We start from the raw sequence: 24,210 nt of genomic DNA, 5'->3' as shown, positions 1-24,210 counted from the left end.
CAATATCACCTTTTGTGCTCTTAAAATATGATAGCTGCTTTACAATGTTATCTACTTTATCCCTTGCTGACATACCCTGGTCCTGTTCTAATTGCCCCCTTTTTTACACAATATATTTCCCACTTCCCTGACAATCAAATGACCAACCATAGCTATGAGTATTCACTGTGAGACCAAGGATTTCTGCTGTGGAGGATGTCTTTGTGTTGTTTAATGCTGGAGAATGGGCTCAAGCATTGGGCTGGGCAGCTGAGTGTTTAATGAGTCCCTCTCTTTTAGTCCTTTAAGATCATCAGTCCTATTCTTAAAGACCTATTACAATCCTAGCAGAACATTGAGTTTGCAATTAAACTCCCCATGCTCTTTGCAAAGAACACACATAAAGGCATCTCCTAAGGCTGTATTACAGTATTGAAGAATTTTGAAATGAAATACTGCAATCTTGGTTTTGAAACAAAATCCTGCAATCCCGGTTTTCTGGAGCATGTCTCACGATACCAAACTGTTTCTTTGCTCCCGCTTCTAACTCTTCTACAACTACATACTGCATAATTTTTCTTATTCGGATTCACATCTTTCATCGCAAAATGAGGACAGACATCCTATCTCTTCTGCATCCAAACTCAATAGCTTTATTCTAAAAAGAATATGCTTATTTTAGACATCTACTAGCTGAAAAAGCAACTTCTTTTGAAACTGCTTGACAAAGGTTGTTTTGAGATGGATCTGTCACTTTCATCAAGAAAACTTATGCTTTGAAAACTGTCACATCTGACAGTTTTCAAAGCATAAAAAAAAAAAAAAAAAACCTTCCTCCACCATTTCACTGATTTTCAACTGGACAAATAATTAGCATAGTAATGGTCAGCTCTGTCTACAGCATTCATATTTATTGTTTATTCACTTTTCCTGTTATTACTTCAATTTTGATATCATAAAAAGCAGAAAGCATAAGTATGGTTCTTTTGTCTTTCTATGCTTTATCCTCATTTTGAAAACCAACAATCCTATGTTTATCTTTATCTGTTTTCCTTGTGGTCTTCATCTTGGATGGTTATCCCATCGTGTTCCCAATAACAGTTCCTCAAATGTATATTTAGTCTGTGAAGCTCTTCTGCTAGTCATATACTAGTGTACAATTGGTCAGTGAATAAATGAATGAATAGCTGACCCATATTTCCATTTTGTATCAGCTAAAATAAATACATGAAACCCACTTTGTTGGCTTTTGAGGGTTATAAAGTTTGATTAAATTCTACCCTTGAAACCAGTTTTCTTTTGTAATGCAAAACTAGTTTTGTGTAATGCAAGATTCCTTCCCAGAACAAAATATTCACAAAATTTTCATTCAGGTTAAAGTAAAATCTATACAAATAATATATAGATTTTACATCTGAAGCAGCAACTCACTCTGCTGTGCACTTTCTACTCTGCTCTTTTCAGTACATTAATAGAATATATCAGATTAATGGAAAAGACTGTTTCTGGCACTCTCCCATAAACAGAAACTGTTGCAGCAAAAAAATAGTTTGTTCTTTTCTATACGTTTGATAACACTAACAGTAGCGTTCTTTTATATGCTAAAATAAATCTGAAATTAACAGAAGTTTATGATTACAGAAACAGTCTTTTTTTTTTTTTTTTTGTTAACTTAATAAAATAAACAAACTGCTTCAGTTTAACTTTCATTTAATTTATCCATTATTTCATACTTCCGCAATACCATACTTTGAAAAAAGCTACATATTTTTCCCACCCATTAATGCAGTATACATTAAAAAAAGATGAAAAAATGTTAGTCAATACATATTTATAAAAATATGTATTGCAATACATTATCAGCAATACATATTTATAAAAATATGTATTGCTGATAATCTGTTAGATAATTTACTAGACTTTTAAGTATGTTAGCACATGTTTTCTGTAATCATCCTCCTTTCATTCATTAGTCACAAAATCAGAATTTTCTTTGCAAATGAATAGAATTCAAATTAATCCACATTTATCTCACCTGGTTCATTTTACCCAAAATAAAACTTACTTTGAGAGGAAATCAATCACAAAAAGCAGACCAGGAAATGAAGAGTCAAAATATTCTCCACTTATGATTCTATACATATAAAAGAGAAAGGAGGAAAAATGATCTCAATTCAAAACACTCTACAAAATAACTTAATGTTAAATGATCTTTAACAAGTTAGATTATATTAGCAGGATAAGATTTAATTCCATATTAATCTAACCCACATTATTCAGTACTTTATACAGTAAAATAATACAGTAAATGATTGCAGTAAGACCTTGATTATATGAGCTTCAATCAACAGAGGTGTCTGTTAATTGACCTGAACGATCAAAGTAAAAAAAAAAAAATGATGAGAATACAATATGAACTTTTAAATTGCTTAAGAAATTATGTGTAGCCAATGAACTTTCAAACCAGTGTATGAACAGGAAAATAGGAACTGTAAAAAAAAAGAAAAAAAAAAGGGGGGGGGGTCCAATCACAATTTACACATTTCTAAGAAGTAAAAATCCAATTCCACCTCCAACTTTACTAGTTTCTCTACTCCAACTACTATGGAAGGCAAATTATTCCAATGACCAACAGCACACTGCTCAAATGTGAACTTCAACTTTACGAGAATTAATCTATCTTCTATTGCTTTCTAAAATTTATATTGTTTGTTTGTTTGTTTGTTTCGGAATTTATTGGGCGCATCGGCAACTATGGCCATAGTGCGCCATGCATATGGTAACTATGCATGTAACTTCTTTTCAAATAGAGAAAATGGAAAGAAGGGACCAAAAAGTTTTTCTAACTAAAGGAGGTGATATACTTTAATTATCTTGAGAAAATTATAAATGCTTGAGACATTTGTTTCATTGTTTAAAATTGAGGTAAGTGTAGGATCTTTTGTTGTGGCTGAAGTGCAAAGCATCTGGCGTTCTCTTGTATATTTTGTGCATTCGACCAGAATGTGTTTCACTGTGAGCATTGTATTACAGTGATGACATTGAGGGGGTATCTCTCCTCTTAAAAGATAACCATGAGTTACATTTGTATGTCCTATTCGCAGACGACTAAAATTTATATACCCCTGTTCTTGTTTTGCCTACCAAAGTGAAAATACCTACTCACTCATTATGCTTATTTCTTTAAGAGCCTTAAACACTTCTATCAGCTCACCCTCAAGGTGCCTAGTCTCCAGGTTCTTCTAAGACGCTGACACTCCCTACTGACCTAGCTACCCTTCTTTGGACTCTCTCTAGATGTTTTATGTCCTTTTTTAGACGAGGCCTACAAACCTTAATACAATATTCTAAATGACATCTCACCACTGTTCCATAAATCAGTACAATAAAATCCTTCTTGCTGGAAAAGGTCCTATTGATCATTGAGGGTAAACCCTTAGCACGTCTGGCTGCCTGCTTAAATTGCAATGAAAACTTCATATATGCTTGCATCACAAATCCTAAATCTTTTTTTATTCCAAACCACTTTTAAAATGCTGTTTTAAACCACTATATCTCCTAGTCTGTATGTCCTCTCCTGGATTTATTTTCCTCGAAATGCAAACGCTTAAATTTAACAGGATCTAACTTCAGTTGTCATCTATGTCATCAATTATACACATGGTTGATTTCTGATCATATGTGTGCAATTGATCTCAGTCATACTCATTGATCTTTCACATATCTACCTTCAAATTATTATCAAGCCTTGACATTTTCCCTCTATACCATCACCAATATAACTGAGAAAAACCAGAAACAAGCTGCTCCTCATTGCCAAACCCCGAAGGACCTTGCTTGCTACATTAGCACAATATGAAAAATGCCCATTAATTATCACTGTTTCCTTTCACTGACTGAGCCCCTAATTCCCTTGAGGATCTTTGCAGTAGTACAATATTAAAATATTTCCAGCAACTAAATGCTTCATGACTTCATCATATTAATTCAGTAGTGGTCATGCCCCAGTTTGGTGCTATGAGGATTGTGCTACCTCTGTCAGGTGACCATCTTTGTTTTTATTTATGGAAAAAAGTTTTTGAATTTTTCTGAATTCTGCTTTCAGTATACCAATATATCTTTCTTAATTGATTTCTGTACTTTACTGAATCCCAATTTTTATTTTTTAATAAGAAAATTAAATATTTAAAAATGCATCACCTGTCATTATTTATTAAAAAAAAAATTAATTCTACTGAAGCAAAAAAAAAAAAGTTACAGCCATAAAACATAAATATGAAATTAAGTCTCTTTCATTTTCCAGTACAAATAATGGCTAAGAGTGTGAAATTTCAATTTTACAAATGTGCATATATTTTTGCTTATGTATAAAATATAAATAGAGAGACATACAGCAACTTTTATTAATTCTGCTCAAAATTAAGGAAAGAAGATCATTACATTCATAAAATATAAACATGAAACTATTAGGCACTTTGATTTTAGAGTTGATAAAATCATTCAGTGCATGAAAATTCAAATTTACACACACATATTTATGCACGTTTTTTTTGCTTAGTATTCTGTTTGGAAGATATTACCCATAATATGTTTTATGAAATAAATAAATGATAAATAAAAATCATTTTATGCAATAAATTAAATATAAAATAATCAGAATCTGACTTACCAAATAAAAAGATTCAGTACTGTTATATAAAAAAATAACACTGATAAACTAGACATTCCTTTTCATCAACCAAAGTGCACATCACAAAAGTAATTATAAGAATGAGTGCAGTAAAAGAACAAACCTTTCCATAGTTCTGATGTGTTGTTTTGATCACATGTTTTCATGTAATTATTCAGGGAAAGACCTAAATATTCCTCTCAAGGATGAAACTATGCTTTATTTAGAAAGTTTAGAGGTGAGTGTAAGTGGTCCATTTCCTTGAACCAGAATGGCATGGACATTACTATTTTTTCAATTCATTAGGTTTTACTTGTTGTTACTTATAGAAAATATATTAAACTATTAATGTCAGAGAACGGATTAAACTAATAAAGCTACTTTCTTCTAGGAAACAGATGAATTAGAATGGTATTTTTTTATAAATTGAAAAATGGAAACGTCACATGTCAGGAGATGCATGCACGAGAAAACTAAAAGTTGAAAAAAAATTGGTGCATGGTACCTGTCTGGTTCTTTTAAGCCAGCAGTTCCCAAACTGGGATCCGTGGACCAATTCCAATTTGACCAGGGGGTCCACAAAATGGCCCTCTGGTTAAATTATTCATTTAAAAATAAAGTTATTATATATTTATGTAAAAATAAGAATAAAGTTCAGTTGTTTTAAACATAAAACTTTGAATTTTCTTTTTTTCCCTTTTCTTTTATATATATATATATAGGGGTCCGCGAACTTTTTTTTTCATTTTTTGAAGGGGTCTGTAGATCTCCATAGTTTGGGAACCACTGTTTTAAGCAATTATTCCCTGAAAAACAAAATATCACTTCAAATGCAAGCTGAGTAACTAGGTTTATATTTTGGAAGGTAGAGAGAATTTCAGTCATTCATCTTCAACCAAAAAATAATGCATAACACTTTTTCTTGTGAGCCACCTGACAGGTCCTACCATACCTCTACCAGTACCAGAACTGTTATTTGTTGTTGTTATTATTTGGTTTTTAGGAACATTAGCAACTAAGGCCATATTGCTGCGGGGATATGCGGTGGTCATTCCCTGACCTTTCTGCATCCTCCGTATTTGGTGGTGACGGGCTCGAACCCCGGTCTAATCAAGAAGCGTGTGCTACACACTGCTGCTCCTTCCCACCTGGCTACGGAGGCGCCGCGTACCAGAACTAATTCCAGGTTTGTCAGATAAGACTTTCCCATCAAAAAGCTATGTTGTGATCCCTTTCTGACTTCATTCTTATCAAGAATTTTCTGTATTGCATCCTTAATTGCCAATTCCATTATCTTACCCAGTACAGAAGTAAACTCACCAGTCTTCTACTACTACTCATTACCAATTTAGCCTCTCCCTTATCAATGAGTGAGACATTTGTACTTTTCCACTAAAAAGCAATCACTTCAGAATCTAGTGATAAATCTCAGTAGCAATCCTAGTGTTATGATGCACTTCCTTTCTGCATTCATTAATATAGCTGTATCTACTCCACATATTCTAGGAGCCTCTCTTTCAGCCTTGACAGTTTCTTATAAGAACTTTTCAAAGCTCACTAAAAATTTGATTCACTTGCTCTGTTTCCTTTTCATTCAATTGTGCTTTCAATTGTTAAAATAGACACAAAATACCTGTTCTGCTTATTTATGATTCTGGCCTGACTGTCTATGATTTGATCAAAATGTCACAGAATTAATGAAATTTAATTCCATGAATGTGCTATCTACACAACTCTCTCCATTAACATTTTCCATACCTCTACCAGTACAGACTGCAGTTCTTTTTTTCTGGACTTCCTGTGTCTCTAACTTTTAGCATAATTCTTTTTGTACCATAGCATTTTCTTCCAGAACTTTTTTTTTTCATTTTATTTATCTCTTTATACCATGCCTTGTCCTCGTGTATTCCTGATGTCTGACTTTCTTTGAAGATTTGTTTTCTTTCTTTTCTTCCACAGCCATCTGCACTTCTTGATTCCACCACCATATTTTCTTCTCCTTCCTCCTTTTGTAATTCCCAGTATCCAGAGGATATCCCAGGTTTCTGAGAGGGCTAAAGCAGTTAAAATGAGAGAACCTTTAGACCCAATCTGGAATTGTCTCTATCAGTATCTCCATCATGAATATAATATGGTTGTTTCATATCTGTAGCTTTTACATTTCACTGTTATAATTTTTATGTATTCAGGACCTGATTTTGATTGACTATGTATGCATGTGTGTTTGCGCGCGCGCACACACACACACACGTGCGCACACACACACGCGCACACACACACACGCGCGCGCACGCACGCACGCACGCACACACACACACACACACACACAATGAGAGAGAGAGAGAGAACTGTAGATATTGTTATGTAATGATAGACTAAACAACTACTGATAAAGTAATTTCTTCGATCATCCTTTATTCATATCACATTCTTGGTTCTGCAATTCCTTCATCATGGACCAACTATCACTTTAAGGTGCCAAGCAGAAGAAAGGAGGGGTTATGCTCTTAGTTAAGAAGAATATTAAATCTAAGGCAGTGCATCCAGTTGACTTAGGTAACAACTGCAAAGTTGAATCAGTTTGGCGTGATATAAGCACTGGGAAAACAAAACTGAGAGTAGGAATGTGTTATAATCTTAATGACTGTGATGATTTGTTTATTTAGTGATTTATTAGGTGCATTGGCAACTATGGCTACAGTGTGCCAGACTGTGATGAGTATACCAAACTGCTATACAGGGAAATAGAAAGTGAGCCAGCAAATCAAAATGTCTCGTAATGGGAGATTTTAACTTTCCAGATGTTGACTGGGATTTGTGGGTTGGTCATGCACACACTAGCAAGACATTTGTGGATTTCTTGGATGACTGTTTTTTACAGCAGCATGTTAGAGAAGCAACAAGGGAAGCAATACTCTTGATCTGATTGTCAGCAGCGATTCTACATGCATTAAGAATCTACAGGTAAAAGACCCACTGGGTTGCAATGATCACAGTGTACTAATGTGGAATTTAAATAAAGATATAACTACTGTCAAGGATAAAGGGAAAGGCTTTTGCATTTGTAAGGGTGACTACAGAGATCTCAGAGAGTTTTTAAATTGTGGGCAATAGGACCAACCTATGATGTTACCAACAGCAAATTCTAAATGGGAAGCATTCAAGGAACTAATCTTGAAAGCTACTACGCTTTCTGTCTCAACTAAGAACTACTGTTCAAGGTTTAGACCAAAATGGATGTCAGATAGACTACTGAGACATGTGGCAGAAAAGCCAAGTGCATGGGATTCATATAAATTATCAGGTGATATAGAAGCCTATGGTAGATAAAAATTAGTCTGTAATCAAGTCAAAAAGGAGGTTAGGCAAGCTAAGGGAGATTATGAGAAATCTCTGGCAAAGAATGAAAAGAAAAACAGAAAAGTCTTCAATGCTTATATTAATAGTGGAAGGAAGCGGTTTAATCACATTGGGCCATGATGTCTATGGTTTAACTGTTGATGATTCTGCTCAGGTTGTGGACAAACTGAATACAGTCAGTCCTCGTATAACACATGTTTACACTACACGAATTCGATCATACATGATTTATAAATAGGGGAACGATATCTTATATAACATGAACCGAATTCGCTTATGCACGGTTCGCCTTTGTGTTTACAAGAAATGGCAGTCGAACGCAGAATCACCCCAACCGAACGCAACACGATAGGAATAAAGAGAAGATTCTGAAAATGTATTTATGTTTTTTATATCAGTGAAGGGGAAACACATTTCACCATAATAACGTAAAAACCAACACAATTCCAGCTACCGGTATAATCGCAAATGCAATTAGATCGAGTTTACTACTAGTTTATAACAGATTCCACTAGCAGGAACGCAACTAGAAATTGTTTTTATTGTTTTATGGTAGTAACCCCTAGTAAAATGTGCTTTAGTAAAATGTGAGTTGTTAATAGTGTATCTCTGCCTTTACGGTGTTGTTTATTCAGTTGCTACACGCACGCAACTTTGTTTATGTGTATCAAGCGTGCCTCCTCGTTTTGTAATTGTGCTTTGTTCCCTAAAAATGAGTAAAATACTTAAAAGGTGTGAAAAGGAAGCGTCCTGGTAAAGACACTGCAGATTCAGAGAGAAAAAGAAAAGCAATATCGATAAACAGAGGCGGACTGGATCAAAAATTTTTACCTGGGAAAATTTATAGTGGCCTCATACTAGCGTTTATGGGCAAAATTACACCGGCCTCCGGCCCACTGGGGTTTCCCCGGTAAGGCTTATGGCCAGTCCGCCTCTGTCGATAGAGAAAAAATATGAAATTGCGAAATGTTTTGAGCGAAATGAAAGACCATGTGATATTGCACGTGCTACAGACCTAAATGAGGCAACGCTGAGAATTACAAAGAATGCAGAGAAAATAAAAACAACTTTCATAGCAGGAACAACTCAAAGTGTAATTAAAATCCATTAGATTAAGACACAAAGAATTGGAAGGGATGGAACGGCTGTCATCTGTTTGGATAGAAAATCAAACAAAAAACAAGTTTTCTTATGATAGAAGCAAAAGCATTAGCAACATTTTATTACATAATAGTCGTAATAAAATACGTAAGTATTTTATTCGTAAAAAATACTTATGTATTTTTTATTATTTATTATATTATAATAAAATATAATATAATAATAATAAAAAATATTATAAAAATTATATTATTTTTTATTATGTATTTTAATTGTTATAAAATACGTAAGTATTTTATTACGATTATTTATTACCAATATTTGGTAACCAATGTGTGTTCAACCTTGGGTGGTCGGCACCTAACCCTATTTTTCCCATAGGGCCTGTTGTTTATATTGCACGATTTTGCATTGCATGAGGGTTTCTAGGAACACATTGTGCTATACGAGGACTGACTGTAGGTATTTTACATCTACATTCACACATGGAGAATTCTTTAGGTAGGGAATGGGATGCCAAAAGTTTATCAATCTCTAATGAGGAGCTAAATGACTTTGTAATAACTGAAAGGAAAGTGGAGGAGACATTGTTGAGGATGGACACAAAAAAAGGCACCTGAGGCAGATGGAATCTATCCAATTATATTTAGGGAGGCAGCAAAGGAGGTAGGAAAACTCTTAGACATAATTATGAGAGCATCCTTGGATTCAGTGGAGGTCCCTGTGGACTGGAGAAGTGCTAATATATCCCCAATTCATAAAGAGGGATCAAAAGGCAACATGAGTAATTACAGACCTGCTAGCATAATGTCTGTTCCAGGGAAAATAATGGAATCACTGGTTAAAAAAGTAATGCAGGACCATTTTGATAGGCATGTAATTATACTGCAATCACAGCATGAATTTGTCAAGGTGCTGTCTTGTCTAACCAATCTGATAGGTTACTATGATGTGTGACCAAGGAACTGGATGTAAAAATAATTTTGACATCATATACTTAGATTTCAGGAAGGCGTTTGATACTGTTGGATGTAAAAGACTGTGTATAAACTGGAGCAATGTGGCATTAAGGGCAAGTTACTGCCATGAATAAAGGGATGGTTAAGTGGAAGAAGACAGAGGGTGGTTATCAATGGGTTTAGTGCTGCATTCATTGTTGTTTTCAATATTTATCAATGATATTGATGAAGGTATATGACTTAATGTCCAAGTTTGCAGATGATACAATGGTGGTTAGTGACAGTTGTCAGGATAAGCTACTGCAACAAGATCTAGGAAAATTGGGTCAATGGGCTGAGAAATGGTAGTTGAAGTTTAACATTGACAAATGCAAGACACTGCACATGGGTAGCAGTAACCCCAGAGTAACATATCAACTGTGTGGTACTGCACTCAGGATAGTGGAGAATGAAAAAGACCTGGGAGTAACTGTGCAGTTAGACATGAAATTCTCTGAACAGTGCAAACATGCTGCCAGGACAGCTCCTGGGATTTTGTCAATGATATACAGAAACTTTTCTAACAGGGACAAGGAGGCGATTATCCCTTTGTATAAGCCCATGGTTAGGCAGCATTTTAAATACTGTATATGGGTCTGGAGGCCTCACTTTAGGAAGGATGTAGATCTGGTAGATCTGATGGAGCGGGTGCAGAGAAGGGCAACTAGATTGGCGAAGGGAACAAAAGGGTGCTCTTACCTAGAAAGGCTTCAGTTCTGCAAACTGCAGCATCTCGAGACCAGGCACCTGTGGAAAGATCTGAGTGAGGTGTTTAAAGCCTTGACTGGATTGAATAAGCTGATATTAATGGTATTCTTTCACTTGCTGAAACTACACACAAGAGGAGGCATAAATTCAAGTTGAGGAAAGATGGTTGCAGGAAGTTTGCTGTTAGCCAGCGGTTGATTGATTGTTGGAACAGGCTTCCATCTCTTGTTGTGGAAGTGGATGGGTTGAATAAATTCAAGGGAGAACTAGAGAAATTCTTGGAGGGTACGGATGGGTGAACTGTTTTTCTTTTTTGGCTAATGCTATATTAGCTTGCTTTCTTGCATCATCTGCCATTACTATTACTACAATATTCTGTGCTGCTTTACTAACAATGTCACTATAATGCAGCTAAGTACTCTCCTGGTACGAATCTACCATTCTTGATATTTTCTAAGCCCTTGCTATTCACTAGAAAGTAATTTGCATAATTACTCCCTCCTAATTTGCATAACTACTCTTTCTGTATGGTGTTACCTATTAGGTTAGCCATGCCACAACCATATTAGGAACGATTTGCCCCCTTCATCACCTCTGCTTCCATTCATACCCTCAATGTATATTATATAAACTCTGCAATAATCCATCCATCTTTTACCAGAATTTCTCATTCTGTTTTTTTTTTTTTTTTTTTTTTGTTGAAGGGTTTTTTAGGTGCATCAGTGACTAAAGGCACATTGTGTGGCATACATTGCAAACTGCATATGTTTTGTGGTCAATTTTCTGTTTGTTGGATGAAAAATCCACGTTTTCAAGAGAAAAAAACCAAGCTACCTCAGCTTGAGACTGACTAACTCAGCCACATTGCGAAAAAGGCCATAAAAATTCCTTGCATTATTGACAGGATTCGATTCAGGTCATTTCCACCCAGTGTGGGAAGGACAGTGATTCTACAAACTGTACTACCCATAAGTGTAATTTCTTCTTCATCCCCCCCCCTCACTCCCTGTGGTGCATATGCACTGATTACCCTTATTTGCTCTGTGTCTATCCTTAGTTTGATTGCCACTGCATGATAACTTATTCTGTTCACTGCCACAGTTATTTTATTTTATTTCTTTGAATTTTTTCCTGCCTTTGTTTCAAAGCAAATTAGTTTAAAACCCTCTCCTGTTTTTCTTGATCTTCTTGTCCTTGCTCTTTTCCATACTTTTTCCTGTACACGTTATCTATACCTTTGTCCTCTTCAGCATATCTGCCAACTTTCTACTCCTGATCATGATCCCAATGTTTGATGATACCATCCAAAGAGTTCTCTTGTTTTAACCATTGCTTACTTTTATTTTTATTAAGTTTTAAATTAAGTTTATTTCCCATATTATTTGAATTACCGTCTGTGTACATCACTTAAAATAGGCCGACTGGGCTAGCCGGGCGGGTAAAGTGCCTGCCTGGCAACCCAAAGGTCGCAGGTTCGATTCCCGCCTCGGGTTTGGATCAAAGTACTGCAAAAACCTTGGGAGGTGTATTATGGCCACAGAAGCCTATGCGCCAACAACTACCAAAAAAAAAAAAACAAAAAAACCTTAAAACAGGGGTTGGCCTAGCATTCATAGCCAACCTTAGCTGAATAAAAAATTGCTCACTTTTTGATTTGTCATGGGTTTTCACATATAGGCTGTGCCAAATGACAGATGTTTCTGCTATTACTCAGCCAAAACTTTCCTGAAAGGTAGCCACATTCTTTTTGACTGTTCCTTCCTCTTCAGATGGTTTGAATGATTCAGTCTTATTTCAAAACATGTCTAGCACGTCTTCTAAAAAACATCCATATACATATAACATCTATTAACATTAGCAAGTTAATGTACTCAGTATGTTATATTTCACGTGCATTACATTTTTTTGTTCTTAAAAAAAAAAAAAAAATCTTTTTAAATTTTTAAAAAGAATATTTAAAAAAATTTTCTATGACTAATCTTCTTATAAATTAATTACTAAAATTATAACTTTATAGTTTTATGTTTTCTAAACATAGCTAATCAATTTAATTTCAACTGTATAATATTTATTAGTTTCCTTGCCAATAGTTTTAAGTCTCTTATATATATATATATATCTATTCACAAGCAACACCATATCCATAAGTCTTACATAACATACACACGTAGGGTGCACGGACTCTGTATAAAGCTAACAATACTGCATTAAAATTACATTTAAATTATGAATTTATTTTTTCCATAGTGCATATGTAAGCACACCTAAAATGTTTTTTAAATTGATAATAATAGGCAATATAAAACTATCTGCCATGGCTTGGTGTTAATTTTTTTTTGTCACTTTTTCTCCTTGATGACTTTCACATTGGTGGACATCAGTTTTTGGGTGATATCCATTGCCCTAAATCTAGTAGTTTTTTCTATTTTTGCATATTCTCAAGTGAATATATTTTTGTGGGTGCATCATCAAGTGTACCACTATGTTGTTTATGTAGGTGTGGAATGTATCCAAATGTCTTACCATGGTTCTAGATCAGGAAAACCTTGCTCACACACCTGGCCCATGTTTTTGGCATATACAGGGTGTCTCAAAAATACACGGCATAACTTCAGGAATGAGTTCCTCACATGTAGACAATAAAAATATTTTATATCAACACAGTAACGGAAATGCTTGGTTCCTGAGTTATTAACAGGAATGTCTTATCTCCTGCAGGTGATTTCCTTCATCACAAGGTACTGACGGAATCTGGTAGTTTTTGATTCCGCCATGTACTCAAATCAGGAGCAAGCAGATATGCACTTTATGTATGGTTTGGCGGACGGCAATGTTCTGGAGGTTCGTCGTTTGTACCACGAAAGATTCCCAGAACGAAGATGTCCAGACAGGAAAACGTTTGAAGGTATTCATCGCCGCCTTTGTGAACATGGGACCTTTACACTTTGTGCTGCCGACAGAGGACGACCAAGATCTACGACTCCTGAAGTAGAGGAGGAGATTTTGGTTGTGCATGCCACTCTTGGAATCAGCACATGCAGAACAGCAATGCAACTGGCTGTTCAATGTTCAACTATTTGGAGAGTGTTGCGAGAACACTAACTGTATCCTTACCACCTGCAATGGGTACAGGCCTTGTCACCAGCAGATTATCCTGCGCGAGTAATGTTCTGCCAGTGGTATTCAGGCCTGTATTTAGGCAGAAGGTGGACATTTTGAACAATTACTATAAGGTGATGTGAACAGTTAAGTGTCATAGACAGACCTTCAAAACTCGGAAACCAAGCATTTCCAGAACTATGTTGATATAAAATATTTGTCTACATATGGGGAACTCATTCCTGAAGTTATGCCATGTATTTTTGAGACACCCTGTATAAGTGGTTAGCAAGGGTCCTCAACTACAGGTCAGTCATAACGACCTTGGCAAGAAGGGAAGGCAGTGGGCTCCCCATGCTTATTTCATGACCATGTCCTTCAGTGCCTATATCAGTAGATATTTCTAATTAATTTGTTTTTGGATGATAATGATTTAGTCTTCAGAAACTTGTTTAAATAAAAAAAAAGTACAAATAGAATTACCGACAGACTATTACTACATTTAATGCCTTCTTTATTTTTTATATATGAGGTCTGAAAAAAAAGTATGATTTTATTCAATTATGCTCATTGTTCAATGCTGAGACAACAGACTATACTGCAACAAAGGATAACATCCTTATCCCCAGTAAGCTTTTTACACTTGCTTCTTATGGAAGTATATTATTATCAGCTGATAACAAAGACATGCTTTCACTTACTCTCACCCTGTTGTTCTTAAAATATCATATGGGGACTCTGCAATGGATCATACACAAGTTTCCACCATCATTTCAAAGGGGGAAGAGTCTGTCAAAAGTGATTTGCAATCTGGATGGCCCTCAACTTCAACAAATGATGAAATAATTCTCAAGTGTTGACCTTTGGTACAAAATAGTAGTAGTAGTAGTAGTAGTAGTAGTGGCACATGATGCAAGAAAGCAAGTGTAGGAGCTTATGTAGCATCAACCAAAAAAAAAAAAAATCACACCATTCCCTCCAAATGCCTATCCAGTTCCTCCTTAAATTTATTTAACCCATCAACTTCCACAACGACAGATGGAAGTTTGTTCCAGCAATTAACCACCCGCTGGCTAAAGGCAAATTTCCGCACATCTATTCTACATCTGTCCTTTCTTAATTTGAACTTATGTCCCCGTAGGTTCGTAATCTGAACAAGTGGAAGGATCCCATCAGAATTCAGCGTGCTCAACCCATTCAAGGCCTTATAGACCTCAATCAGATCACCGCGCAGGTGCCTAGTCTCCAGCCACTGCAATCTGCAGAACTTAAGCCTCTCTTGGTAAGAGAATCCCTTCATTCCCCTCACCAATCGTGTTGCTCTTCTCTGTACACGCTCAAGCAAATCTACATCCTTCCTAAAATGAGGCCTCCAGACCTGTACGCAGTACTCAAGGCGTGGCCTGACCATTGCCTTATACAGAGGGACAATCACCTCCTTTTCCCTGGTAGCAAAATTCCTATATATCATTGACAAAACCCCATGACCTGCCCTAGCAGCCTGTCTGCATTGCTCAGAAAACTTCATATCTGACTGCACAATTACTCCCAGGTCTTTTTCATTTTCTACCACCTTAAGTGTAGTACCACACAGTTGGTACGTTTCTCTGGGGTTACTTCTACCCATATGCAGTACTTTGCATTTGTCAAGGTTGAACTTCAGTTGCCACTTCTTAGCCCATCTGCCCAAATTATCTAGATCCTGTTGCAGTAGCACACTGCCATTACTGTCATTAACAACCCTGCTAACCTTTGTATCATCTGCAAACTCCGACACTAAGCCTGATATACCTTCATCAATATCATTGATAAATATACAAAACAACAGTGGACTCAACACCGAGCCCTGTGGGACTCCACTAATAACATTAATCCACGAAGAGCAGCACCCATTGATTACCACCCTCTGTCTTCTCCCACTTAACCATCCCACTTAACCAAATGACCAAAGATTTGTGAAATCAGTGAAATCACTGATACTGTATCTTCTCTAGAGCATATCATTCCATTTTAATGAAAATTTTGTACATGAGGCGTGTTTCTATAAGGTGATGTGAACCTTATAGAAACACTTTTTTATGCTGTGGCTGTTAGTAGAGGAACAATGTGAACACCACCAGCAAGTCACTTATGATTTGTTTGAATGTGCAACAAATGAAGAGACATTTTTGAAACATATCGTAACTGGAGCTGGAGATGAAACAAGGGTTACGAGTATGATTTTAAACCAAACAGCTGTTATCCATGTGGAAGATCCATCCCCTCAACCCAAAAAATCATGACAAGTGTGCAACAAAACAAAAACCATGTTGCCAGCATTTTTTGACCAAGAGGATATTATCCACCATAAACATGCTCCAGAAGGATAAACAATAGTAAAGAGTTCTGTGTTAAAAGTTCTGAGATGCATTTGTGATAAAGTGTATCACTTTATCACAAATATTTTGGAGTGGGGGAGGGAGAACTTATAGAAAAGTGGAGGACTGGCTGTTTTACTGTGATAATGTGCTATTGCATTCATATATAACGTTTTTTGGCTTCACACAGAATCACTCAAGAATAGCAATTTCTATGTTCACCATGGTTCCATGTGATTTTTTGTTTTTTGGTTTCTAGACTGGAAAAAAAAAAAAAAAAAAAAGCCCTGAAAGGATGTTTTCTGATGACATGCAAACAATAAAGAGTAATACAGCAGCTCAGTTTTTAGCAATTTTGAAATCGATTTTCCAGAAGCCAATTCCTAAGAGTCAGAGAATAATTGGGCTAAGTGTGTTACCTCAGAAGTACATTATTTAGAAGGGGATTAAGACACCCACCTTGTAAGCAGATGAAGAACCAGTAAGTATGTTTATTGTCATTATAATGCAGGAGTCCAGATAGTTTTTGAACAGACCTTGCATATAGGGTGAATCAAAATGAACACAGCTACAAAAATGAAACAAAGCATATTATATTGTTGTAAACTTCAAGTTTTCATATTGTCTGTTCAGTGTGTTACATATTCCCCATGGGCACTAGTCGACACAGAGTAAAAGTGGTAGATTTCACCAGTAATGCATATGTATGTGACTGCTGTTTAATGTTGCTTTTGATGGGAACATGAAAAACAACCTCTACTTCATAAGACATCCTCTACTAACCACCACAGAGGAACCCAGAATTAGGTTACAGACTGGGTTAGGATAAAATGGGGTATTTGTCATATTTCTTATGGCAGCTACACTGAGCATTTGTAAAAATGTAAGGTGTAGAAATAAACTTGAAGTTTGCATGATTATAACATTATTGGTTTCATTTCTGCAGATTTTCACATTTCATTATATAATTTTAATATATTAGGACCTAATTTTGGCTCACCCTATATACAGTACACAGATACCCACAGATACAGTAAAAATAACACAGATATTATTATTTAATGATAAACTAAAGAATACAACCATTAATAAAATTATTATTCTTAAATATCAGAATGGTTGAGCTCCCAAGATTGAACCACATAACCACATGAATAGAGAGACTCTCCAGTTGGAGGGTCTCTATTCATGTGTTTATGTGGTTCAATCATGTAGTCAAATACATATATAAAAACACAAGTGAGAAGAATAAGCCCAAGAAGGATTCATTTTGATGATCATACAATTGTATCATTACGTTCAAGAAATTTTATTAAATCTGCCACTAAAATTACGATAGTTTGTAACTATCATAGTAAATTTAGATGAAGCACTGAAAATCAGGATGTCTGGTGGTTGCAGTGAAATATTACATAAATATATACTAAATATATCCTGCAGTTCAGAAGAATCTGAAGTAAAGCAATCAATTTGATACTTATGATTTCTTACTTAGTCCATATCTGGAGAGCTTTTTCATTTTCTCCACGCACACAGTGAAATAATGCTAATGCATGAAACTTTTCATATTGTGAAAGACATTCCACACTCTCTTTAGCATCACATCCAGTATTCCTGTTATTGACCAGTAGTATAAGATTTGGAGAATTACTTTCAGCATATAATTTTAAAAGTGCTGTATCCACTTCCTATTAAAATAAAATGTTCATATTCATTTTTAATAAAAATATAGCATTGTTTTATTAATGAAATATTAAAAAAATATATATTTTTAATAATAATAATAAAACTCTTTAATATAAAAAGAGTAAGAACCAAGTGTTCCAGTAGGATTATATACCCAATTTCAAATGATGTTATTTGTAGGTCAAAATTTTAGATGTTGAAACAAAAGAACTTCATAATAACTTGGTAATGCTAGAGCAGAGGTTCCCAAACTTTCTCGGTTCACGGCACCCTTAGTGTCCCAGTAATTTTTTCACGGCACCCCTAGGCCAAAAGAAATACTTAACATAGTGATTTTCGACCTTTTAACATATATACCTATATAATATTTTTTTCTTTATATAGAGGTACTAAATAAAGATCAATTATAGATCACCACAAAATTAAAAAGATATGGTACAATGGATACCATTAATTTTTTTCATAATGAAATAAATATACAAATTAGAAAAAAATATATATATAATAATAATAATAACTTTAAGTAACTTAAACCCAAATTACACGGCACCCCTAGAATGTTGTTTCAGCACAGTAATATGCTGCGGCACCGTGGTTAAAACCCAGTGTGCTAGAGTATACACTGACATACACTGGTTTTCAAAGAAAGTGCATCACCTAGGAATTTCACATTTCTAACCCTTTTTTGCAATGGTATGTTATATTAATGACTAGCATCACAAATAGAAATTTAAACTAAAGATATTTATTAATAGTTAAGGCAAAGCTAAGTAATATTTTACAGGCGCTCTCAAAATATTCCAAAATGAGAATTTGCAACCTTTATACAACAGTTTTGGTAAACATGACAATTATGGCTGAAATGTTATCAGAAGCCCTCAATTTGTTTCATGTTATCATTTTAAATGGAAAACAAAATGAAAAGTTCACCAGGTGCAAACTAATATTTAGATGAACTGCCTCTGCCCCCGATGACAGCAGCACACTGTCGAGGCATTGGCAAGATCAATTTCTGAAGATAATCAACTGACAGTTCATGGTTCCAAACACGAATTATGAAGTTCCTGAAGGGTCTTTGGTTTCTTTCTGGCAACTGCAGATTCCACACGATGCCAATTTCTCTATGGGATTCAGGTCCGGACTGTTTACTGGCTAGCTAACAGTTGTAATGGACCGTTCTTCCAAAGATTTTTTCATCTGTAACAAATGTAAACACATTACTGTTGAACCTCTAAGGCAGAAATGAAGCTAAAGTCACTACAGAAGTGCCTACTTACACTTTTCACCTGATGACAAGGAGCAGAGTTGTCCTGAAAGATGCAGTTACTTGGCAGGTTGAAATGGTCTCTAATGGTTGGCAGAAATTTGCCTTCCAGTATAGCCTATACTTACATTATTCGGATGACAATTACAATTTTAAGGGGTGATGCACTTTCTTTGAACACCAGTGTAATTATTTTTTTATTTCTCTCCAAATTAATTGGAGAGAAATGAGAAAGAGAAGCTAATGGAATAATAGACTTGTGATGCTTAAGTAGGTATTCAGTCAAGCTGGAAAAGCTAGAAATGTTATAAGTACTAACTGCATATCAAAGAAGACAATATAAGAGCTTAAATTCTGATTCCAGTTGTCTAGGAGCTGCATGCATAGACTTTTACTGAATGTTAAGTTTGCAGGTGCAATAAATGTCATAATTTACTTTTTTTTTTTTTTTTTTTTATGAAAACCCCAAACACGAAAGGTATCAAAACCTATAGTACTTAGTACCGTGCATGGGTTGGAGGAAAAGTATGGGGGGAGGGGGATGCCGGAAACTTTTCTCTAGAGACTAAACATGGGTTTCACCACTTCGAGCCTCCAATAAGCAAAGTGGTGGTATTTCACCGGTTGATGAAAGTCATCTACCACCTACAAGAAATGCTAGAAAAACAGTAATTTCTTTGTTATATTTCGGTGTTATACTACATTATTCAGTGTTCTCCCAGAAAATTTTGCCAGCCGGGTGACATTATGATGTAGCCGGGTGGGGAAGTGTAATACTTTGCAATATTATAAAAGTGACTTAAGCGATCCAGAGCAAAAATTAATTGCATAATAATTTAACATTACATGCTCCTGTCACATTGACCTCGATCACATAGTATGTTCGAATTAATATTAATCGAGATCAGTGAGCAGTACCATACGGTATACCGTGAGAATCGCTTATTTTAGCCGGGTGGTCAGTTAAATTCACCAGGTGGTGCGCCCATTCAATAGGTCCTGGGAAGAATACTGATTATTTATTTAAGATTCTTCAATATCATCAGTGTATTAAAAGAAAGCTTAAAGCACTTCTACCTAAGTGGAAACTAAATATCTGTTTATTTCCAATCAGAAATTATATGCAGATGGAAATCAGACATTCTTAGAGATGTAGTAGCAGACAGTAGTTAGTAGCAGTGATTTCAATCACTCCTTCAGTGATTGAAATCACTGAAGGAGATCTGTAGTATCACACAAGTTACAAACCTGCTATACTGTCAAATCACAACTTTTTTTCTTTTTGGTAACTTGTTTTTTTAATAAATTTCATAAAGTTGAATTTATTTAATTTTCATGGATTTTTTTTAATGAGCATGACAATAACATGGTCCTCCAAACCAGTTCTCTCTTTCAATCACAACTTCTTTGAGATTTTCAGCCATCCAAATGTATAAAACTTACCTCTATCCAAATGACAGTGAAATTCACACACTGAATTAAGCTCTTTTTTTAATTTTTTTTTTATTCCCAATATCTCTATTCTCCACACTGATTGCATGATTGTAGCCAAGTGATCACTATACAAGTACAGTCATCATGCAAACTATGCATTCAAATTAGTGTAACAAAAAAAATAGTAAAATTTTTGTAGTTTCTACTCTGCTTCTATGCAATTGCCTTGGAATATAAATCAAAAATTAATTTCCAGAAAATTACAGACAACTGAAATTCCAGCTCAATGTTCACAAGTTTCATTTTGTTTCCCAATCCACAGTATTAAACTACTATTGTTTTTAAAAAAATATAGTGTTTGTTTATTGCTATTATAATAAAAACAAATTGCATGGCAACTTCTTTCATATAATTAATACAGATCCACAGTCATCAGTTCATCTAAAATATCTTTATGAATATGGTTATTTTAAAACAGCTAAAGTTATTTGGCTTAGTTGAATTAATGAAACCATAGAACTATCTAACACTCAAAAACTTCATGTTTATAGAAGAAAAAAAAAAAAGTTTGTGCTGTATTAAGAATATAGCTTTTTCCTGCAGAATTTAAATTCTGAAGTCTGAAAAATGAATCCTGTGGTTTTCATTATTCATTATTATTATTATTATTATTATTATTATTAGCCATATGGTGCAAGGAAGCCTGAGGCTTATGCTGCACCAGCCAAAAAAAAAAAAATTTTCTGAGTTACCCTGTGTGTGTGTGTGTGTGTGTGTGTGTGTGTGTGTGTGAGAGAGAGAGAGAGAGAGAGAGAGAGAGAGAGAGAGAGAGAGAGAGAGAGAGAGAGAGAGAGAGAAGAGAAGAGAAGAGAAGGAAATCACCAAGAAAGAGAAGAATGATGATATCCAGCTGAGGACCCTGGGTGTGCCAAGCCCATACTCACCAGATGTGAGCCCCTGGGGTTGATTGTGGCAAAAGCCTGAATCCTATGGTTTTCATTATTCAAATTATGCTTTAGTCTAACACTGAAAACCAGTTACAAAACAATTCCTAAACAACATCATTCCTATTGCTGACTTGTCTGGAATTGTCACTGGAGTATTAGTATTAACAGTGAAATTATGCAAAAAAGCAGCATCAGCCAAAAAAAAGAAAAAAAAAAAGAGAGAACACTTCCCATATCACCTGTCTGTCCTTTGACAGTTTGTCTAGTTCTCTACTTTGAATTTATTCAAACTACCCACTTCTACAACTGATGGAGATTTGTTCCAACAATCATCTACCCACTGGTTGAAGACAAATTTCTGCACATCTATCCTGCAACAATTCTTTCTCAATTTGAATTTGTGTGCCCTGATGTGTGTGATCTGAATAAGAGGAAGGATTCCATCTGCATTGAGCTTAATCCACTCTAAGCCTTAAACACCTCAATCAGATCTCCTCACAGGGTGTCTAGTCTCAAGATGCTGCAATTTGCAGAACTGAAGCCTTTCCTGGTAAAAGCACCCTTTTGCTCCCTTCACTAATCTTGTTGCTCCTCTCTGCATCCATTCCAACAGATCCACATCCTTCCACAAATGAGGCTTCCTGACTTGTATGCAGTGCAAAGCTTATTGAAATGGTAAGGCAATAAATCCTAAAGGAAAGTTTCTGACTTTACTATAAGATCTTTCGAATATGCAATTTATAGACAATACATGGGATGATTTTTTTTTAAAGATTAATATCTGTTGTGGCATATTAAGTCTTCATCATGACTGTACTACAACAGTTCCATTTCCTGAAATAAATGAAACATGTGCTGAATCTCTGGTATAGTAATAATAGAGGAGAGCCTACAAACATGAGAGAGAAAATCTGGCAATAATTTAATTTAGAACTATAGTGAACTGGAACTGTTACAACAAGCAATCTGAATAAACTTGGTTTTAGAGATCAACTATCTGATAAGACACTAGCAAGTCCCAAAAACAGACTGCCATATTAGTATTTCATCTTTTAAAGAAATGGCAGACTGCACTTTTTGGAAATACCATTTGTTAAAAAGAAGTGCAATATCCATGCGGAATTTTTTTCGGAAAATACATTCCAAAAATTACAATCTACAGAAATTCAAGCCTAATGTCAACAAGTGTCTTCTGCCTACCCAGCCATCAGCCCATACATGGTAATAAAGCATTACAGGCTCTTATACCTTTTGTGTTTGGGATTAGCATTAAAAAAAAAAAAAAAAAAATTTCTATATAATTTAAATTCTGTAGAACAACAAAAATACATACAAGTAAAAGAACAAGACTGTTTAGCAGTTTTCATTATCGCTATTTAAACTTATGACTAATTCAGCAATTTTAAACTAATGAACTTTGTAAAAAAAAAAAAAAAAGAATACAAAATATAAATACTAACCAGTTTATATCCAGAAGGTTCTACAGCATTTTGAATTTCTTCCAGATAATGAACTAGAAACTGTTTACATTCTGGCAACATATCAAGGGCATTTGAGCATAAGTGAGTGATGCTGGCAATATCATGTAGTGGTGGTAAACAACGAGTGAAAGATGATGATGCAGGCAGAATTCCGGGGTATAGGCTAATAAGCTGGAAATTAATTAAATCATTTAGATAGCCTTATTATTCTAAAATCAAGCAATTAAAGGTAATAATTTTAAAAAAATTAACTACAGATATAATTATTTACAGGAGAAAGAAGTATCATTTTTAACTCGAGCTAACATCAGAAGGTGTCTAATCTAGAGGTAAAACTCATGTCTTCTGACATTAGCTACACCAAAAGAATATCAGACATGCATCAAGGTTCAGATAATGAGTAGCTAGATTTCATGTCCCAAAATATGGGCGCTTTCATCTCAATTGGGTTCTCCTTTCATCCTGATATCAGTACTTATTGGTAGAATGTAAAAGGATAGAGAATTGGATTCACTTCTGAAGGCTTATGGAGTATTACTATGAGATAAGAGAAAGTATTGTTTCCAAAAATATAAAATCTTTGGATGCTAGCTTACGTAAAAATAAGTACTCATCCTGTAACATCCATCCTAGCATAGGCGTTCTAAGTGGTCTTAATATAAAGTGCATAGTAAATTATGAGAACAATTAGTATAGTTTACTTTTCTACAGTATATAACCGAACTATGGTGCTCAATACGTTCTATGTTGATATCAATATTTGTAGAAGAATAAGAGAAATTTATCTCAATATGATACTCTCCAGAAATTAAAACAAATAAAAGATTAATGCAAAATAATTACAGTAAAAAATCAATTGAAAACAGTTCAAAAATTAATTAAAAATTCAAAAAACAATTAAAAATTAATTAAAAATTCAAAAAACAATTAAAAATTAATTTAAAAAGTTAAACGTAAATTTTGAAAAACAACTTTCTTCCCTAGGAAGGAAAATTATTTTGTTCAAGGCATTTCCCAAAAGTTTCCATGACTGAAATTTTTTTTTTATTTTCATTCATTTATTATTTTTTTAGTTTACAATTATTAATGTAAATGTTTTATGTATATATGATGCAGACTCAATTCCC

General features: G+C 34.8%; 1 protein-coding gene across 4 annotated transcripts in view; it reads right to left on the bottom strand.

The window, feature by feature from the left end:
• Window positions 1-24,210, bottom strand: part of LOC150080753 (transforming growth factor-beta receptor-associated protein 1-like) — a 272,526-nt gene that overhangs the window by 98,749 nt on the left and 149,567 nt on the right. For 3 of the 4 annotated variants that reach the window (XM_090382036.1, XM_090382038.1, XM_090382039.1), the window contains exons 12-14: window positions 23,063-23,254; window positions 17,763-17,959; window positions 2,045-2,113 (exon numbers count right to left, since the gene is read on the bottom strand). In XM_090382036.1, the coding sequence (XP_090238162.1) occupies window positions 2,045-2,113; window positions 17,763-17,959; window positions 23,063-23,254 (458 nt within the window). The remainder of the gene's footprint in view (window positions 1-2,044; window positions 2,114-17,762; window positions 17,960-23,062; window positions 23,255-24,210) is intronic. The other variant, XM_090382037.1, reaches the window with a different exon arrangement.

Source organism: Mastigoproctus giganteus, chromosome 9, assembly GCF_048544385.1.
Source record: "Mastigoproctus giganteus isolate SK-2022 chromosome 9, ASM4854438v1, whole genome shotgun sequence".
In the NCBI taxonomy this organism is placed as follows: Eukaryota; Metazoa; Arthropoda; class Arachnida; order Uropygi; family Thelyphonidae; genus Mastigoproctus; species Mastigoproctus giganteus.
This window is presented reverse-complemented; position numbering and strand designations above follow the sequence as displayed.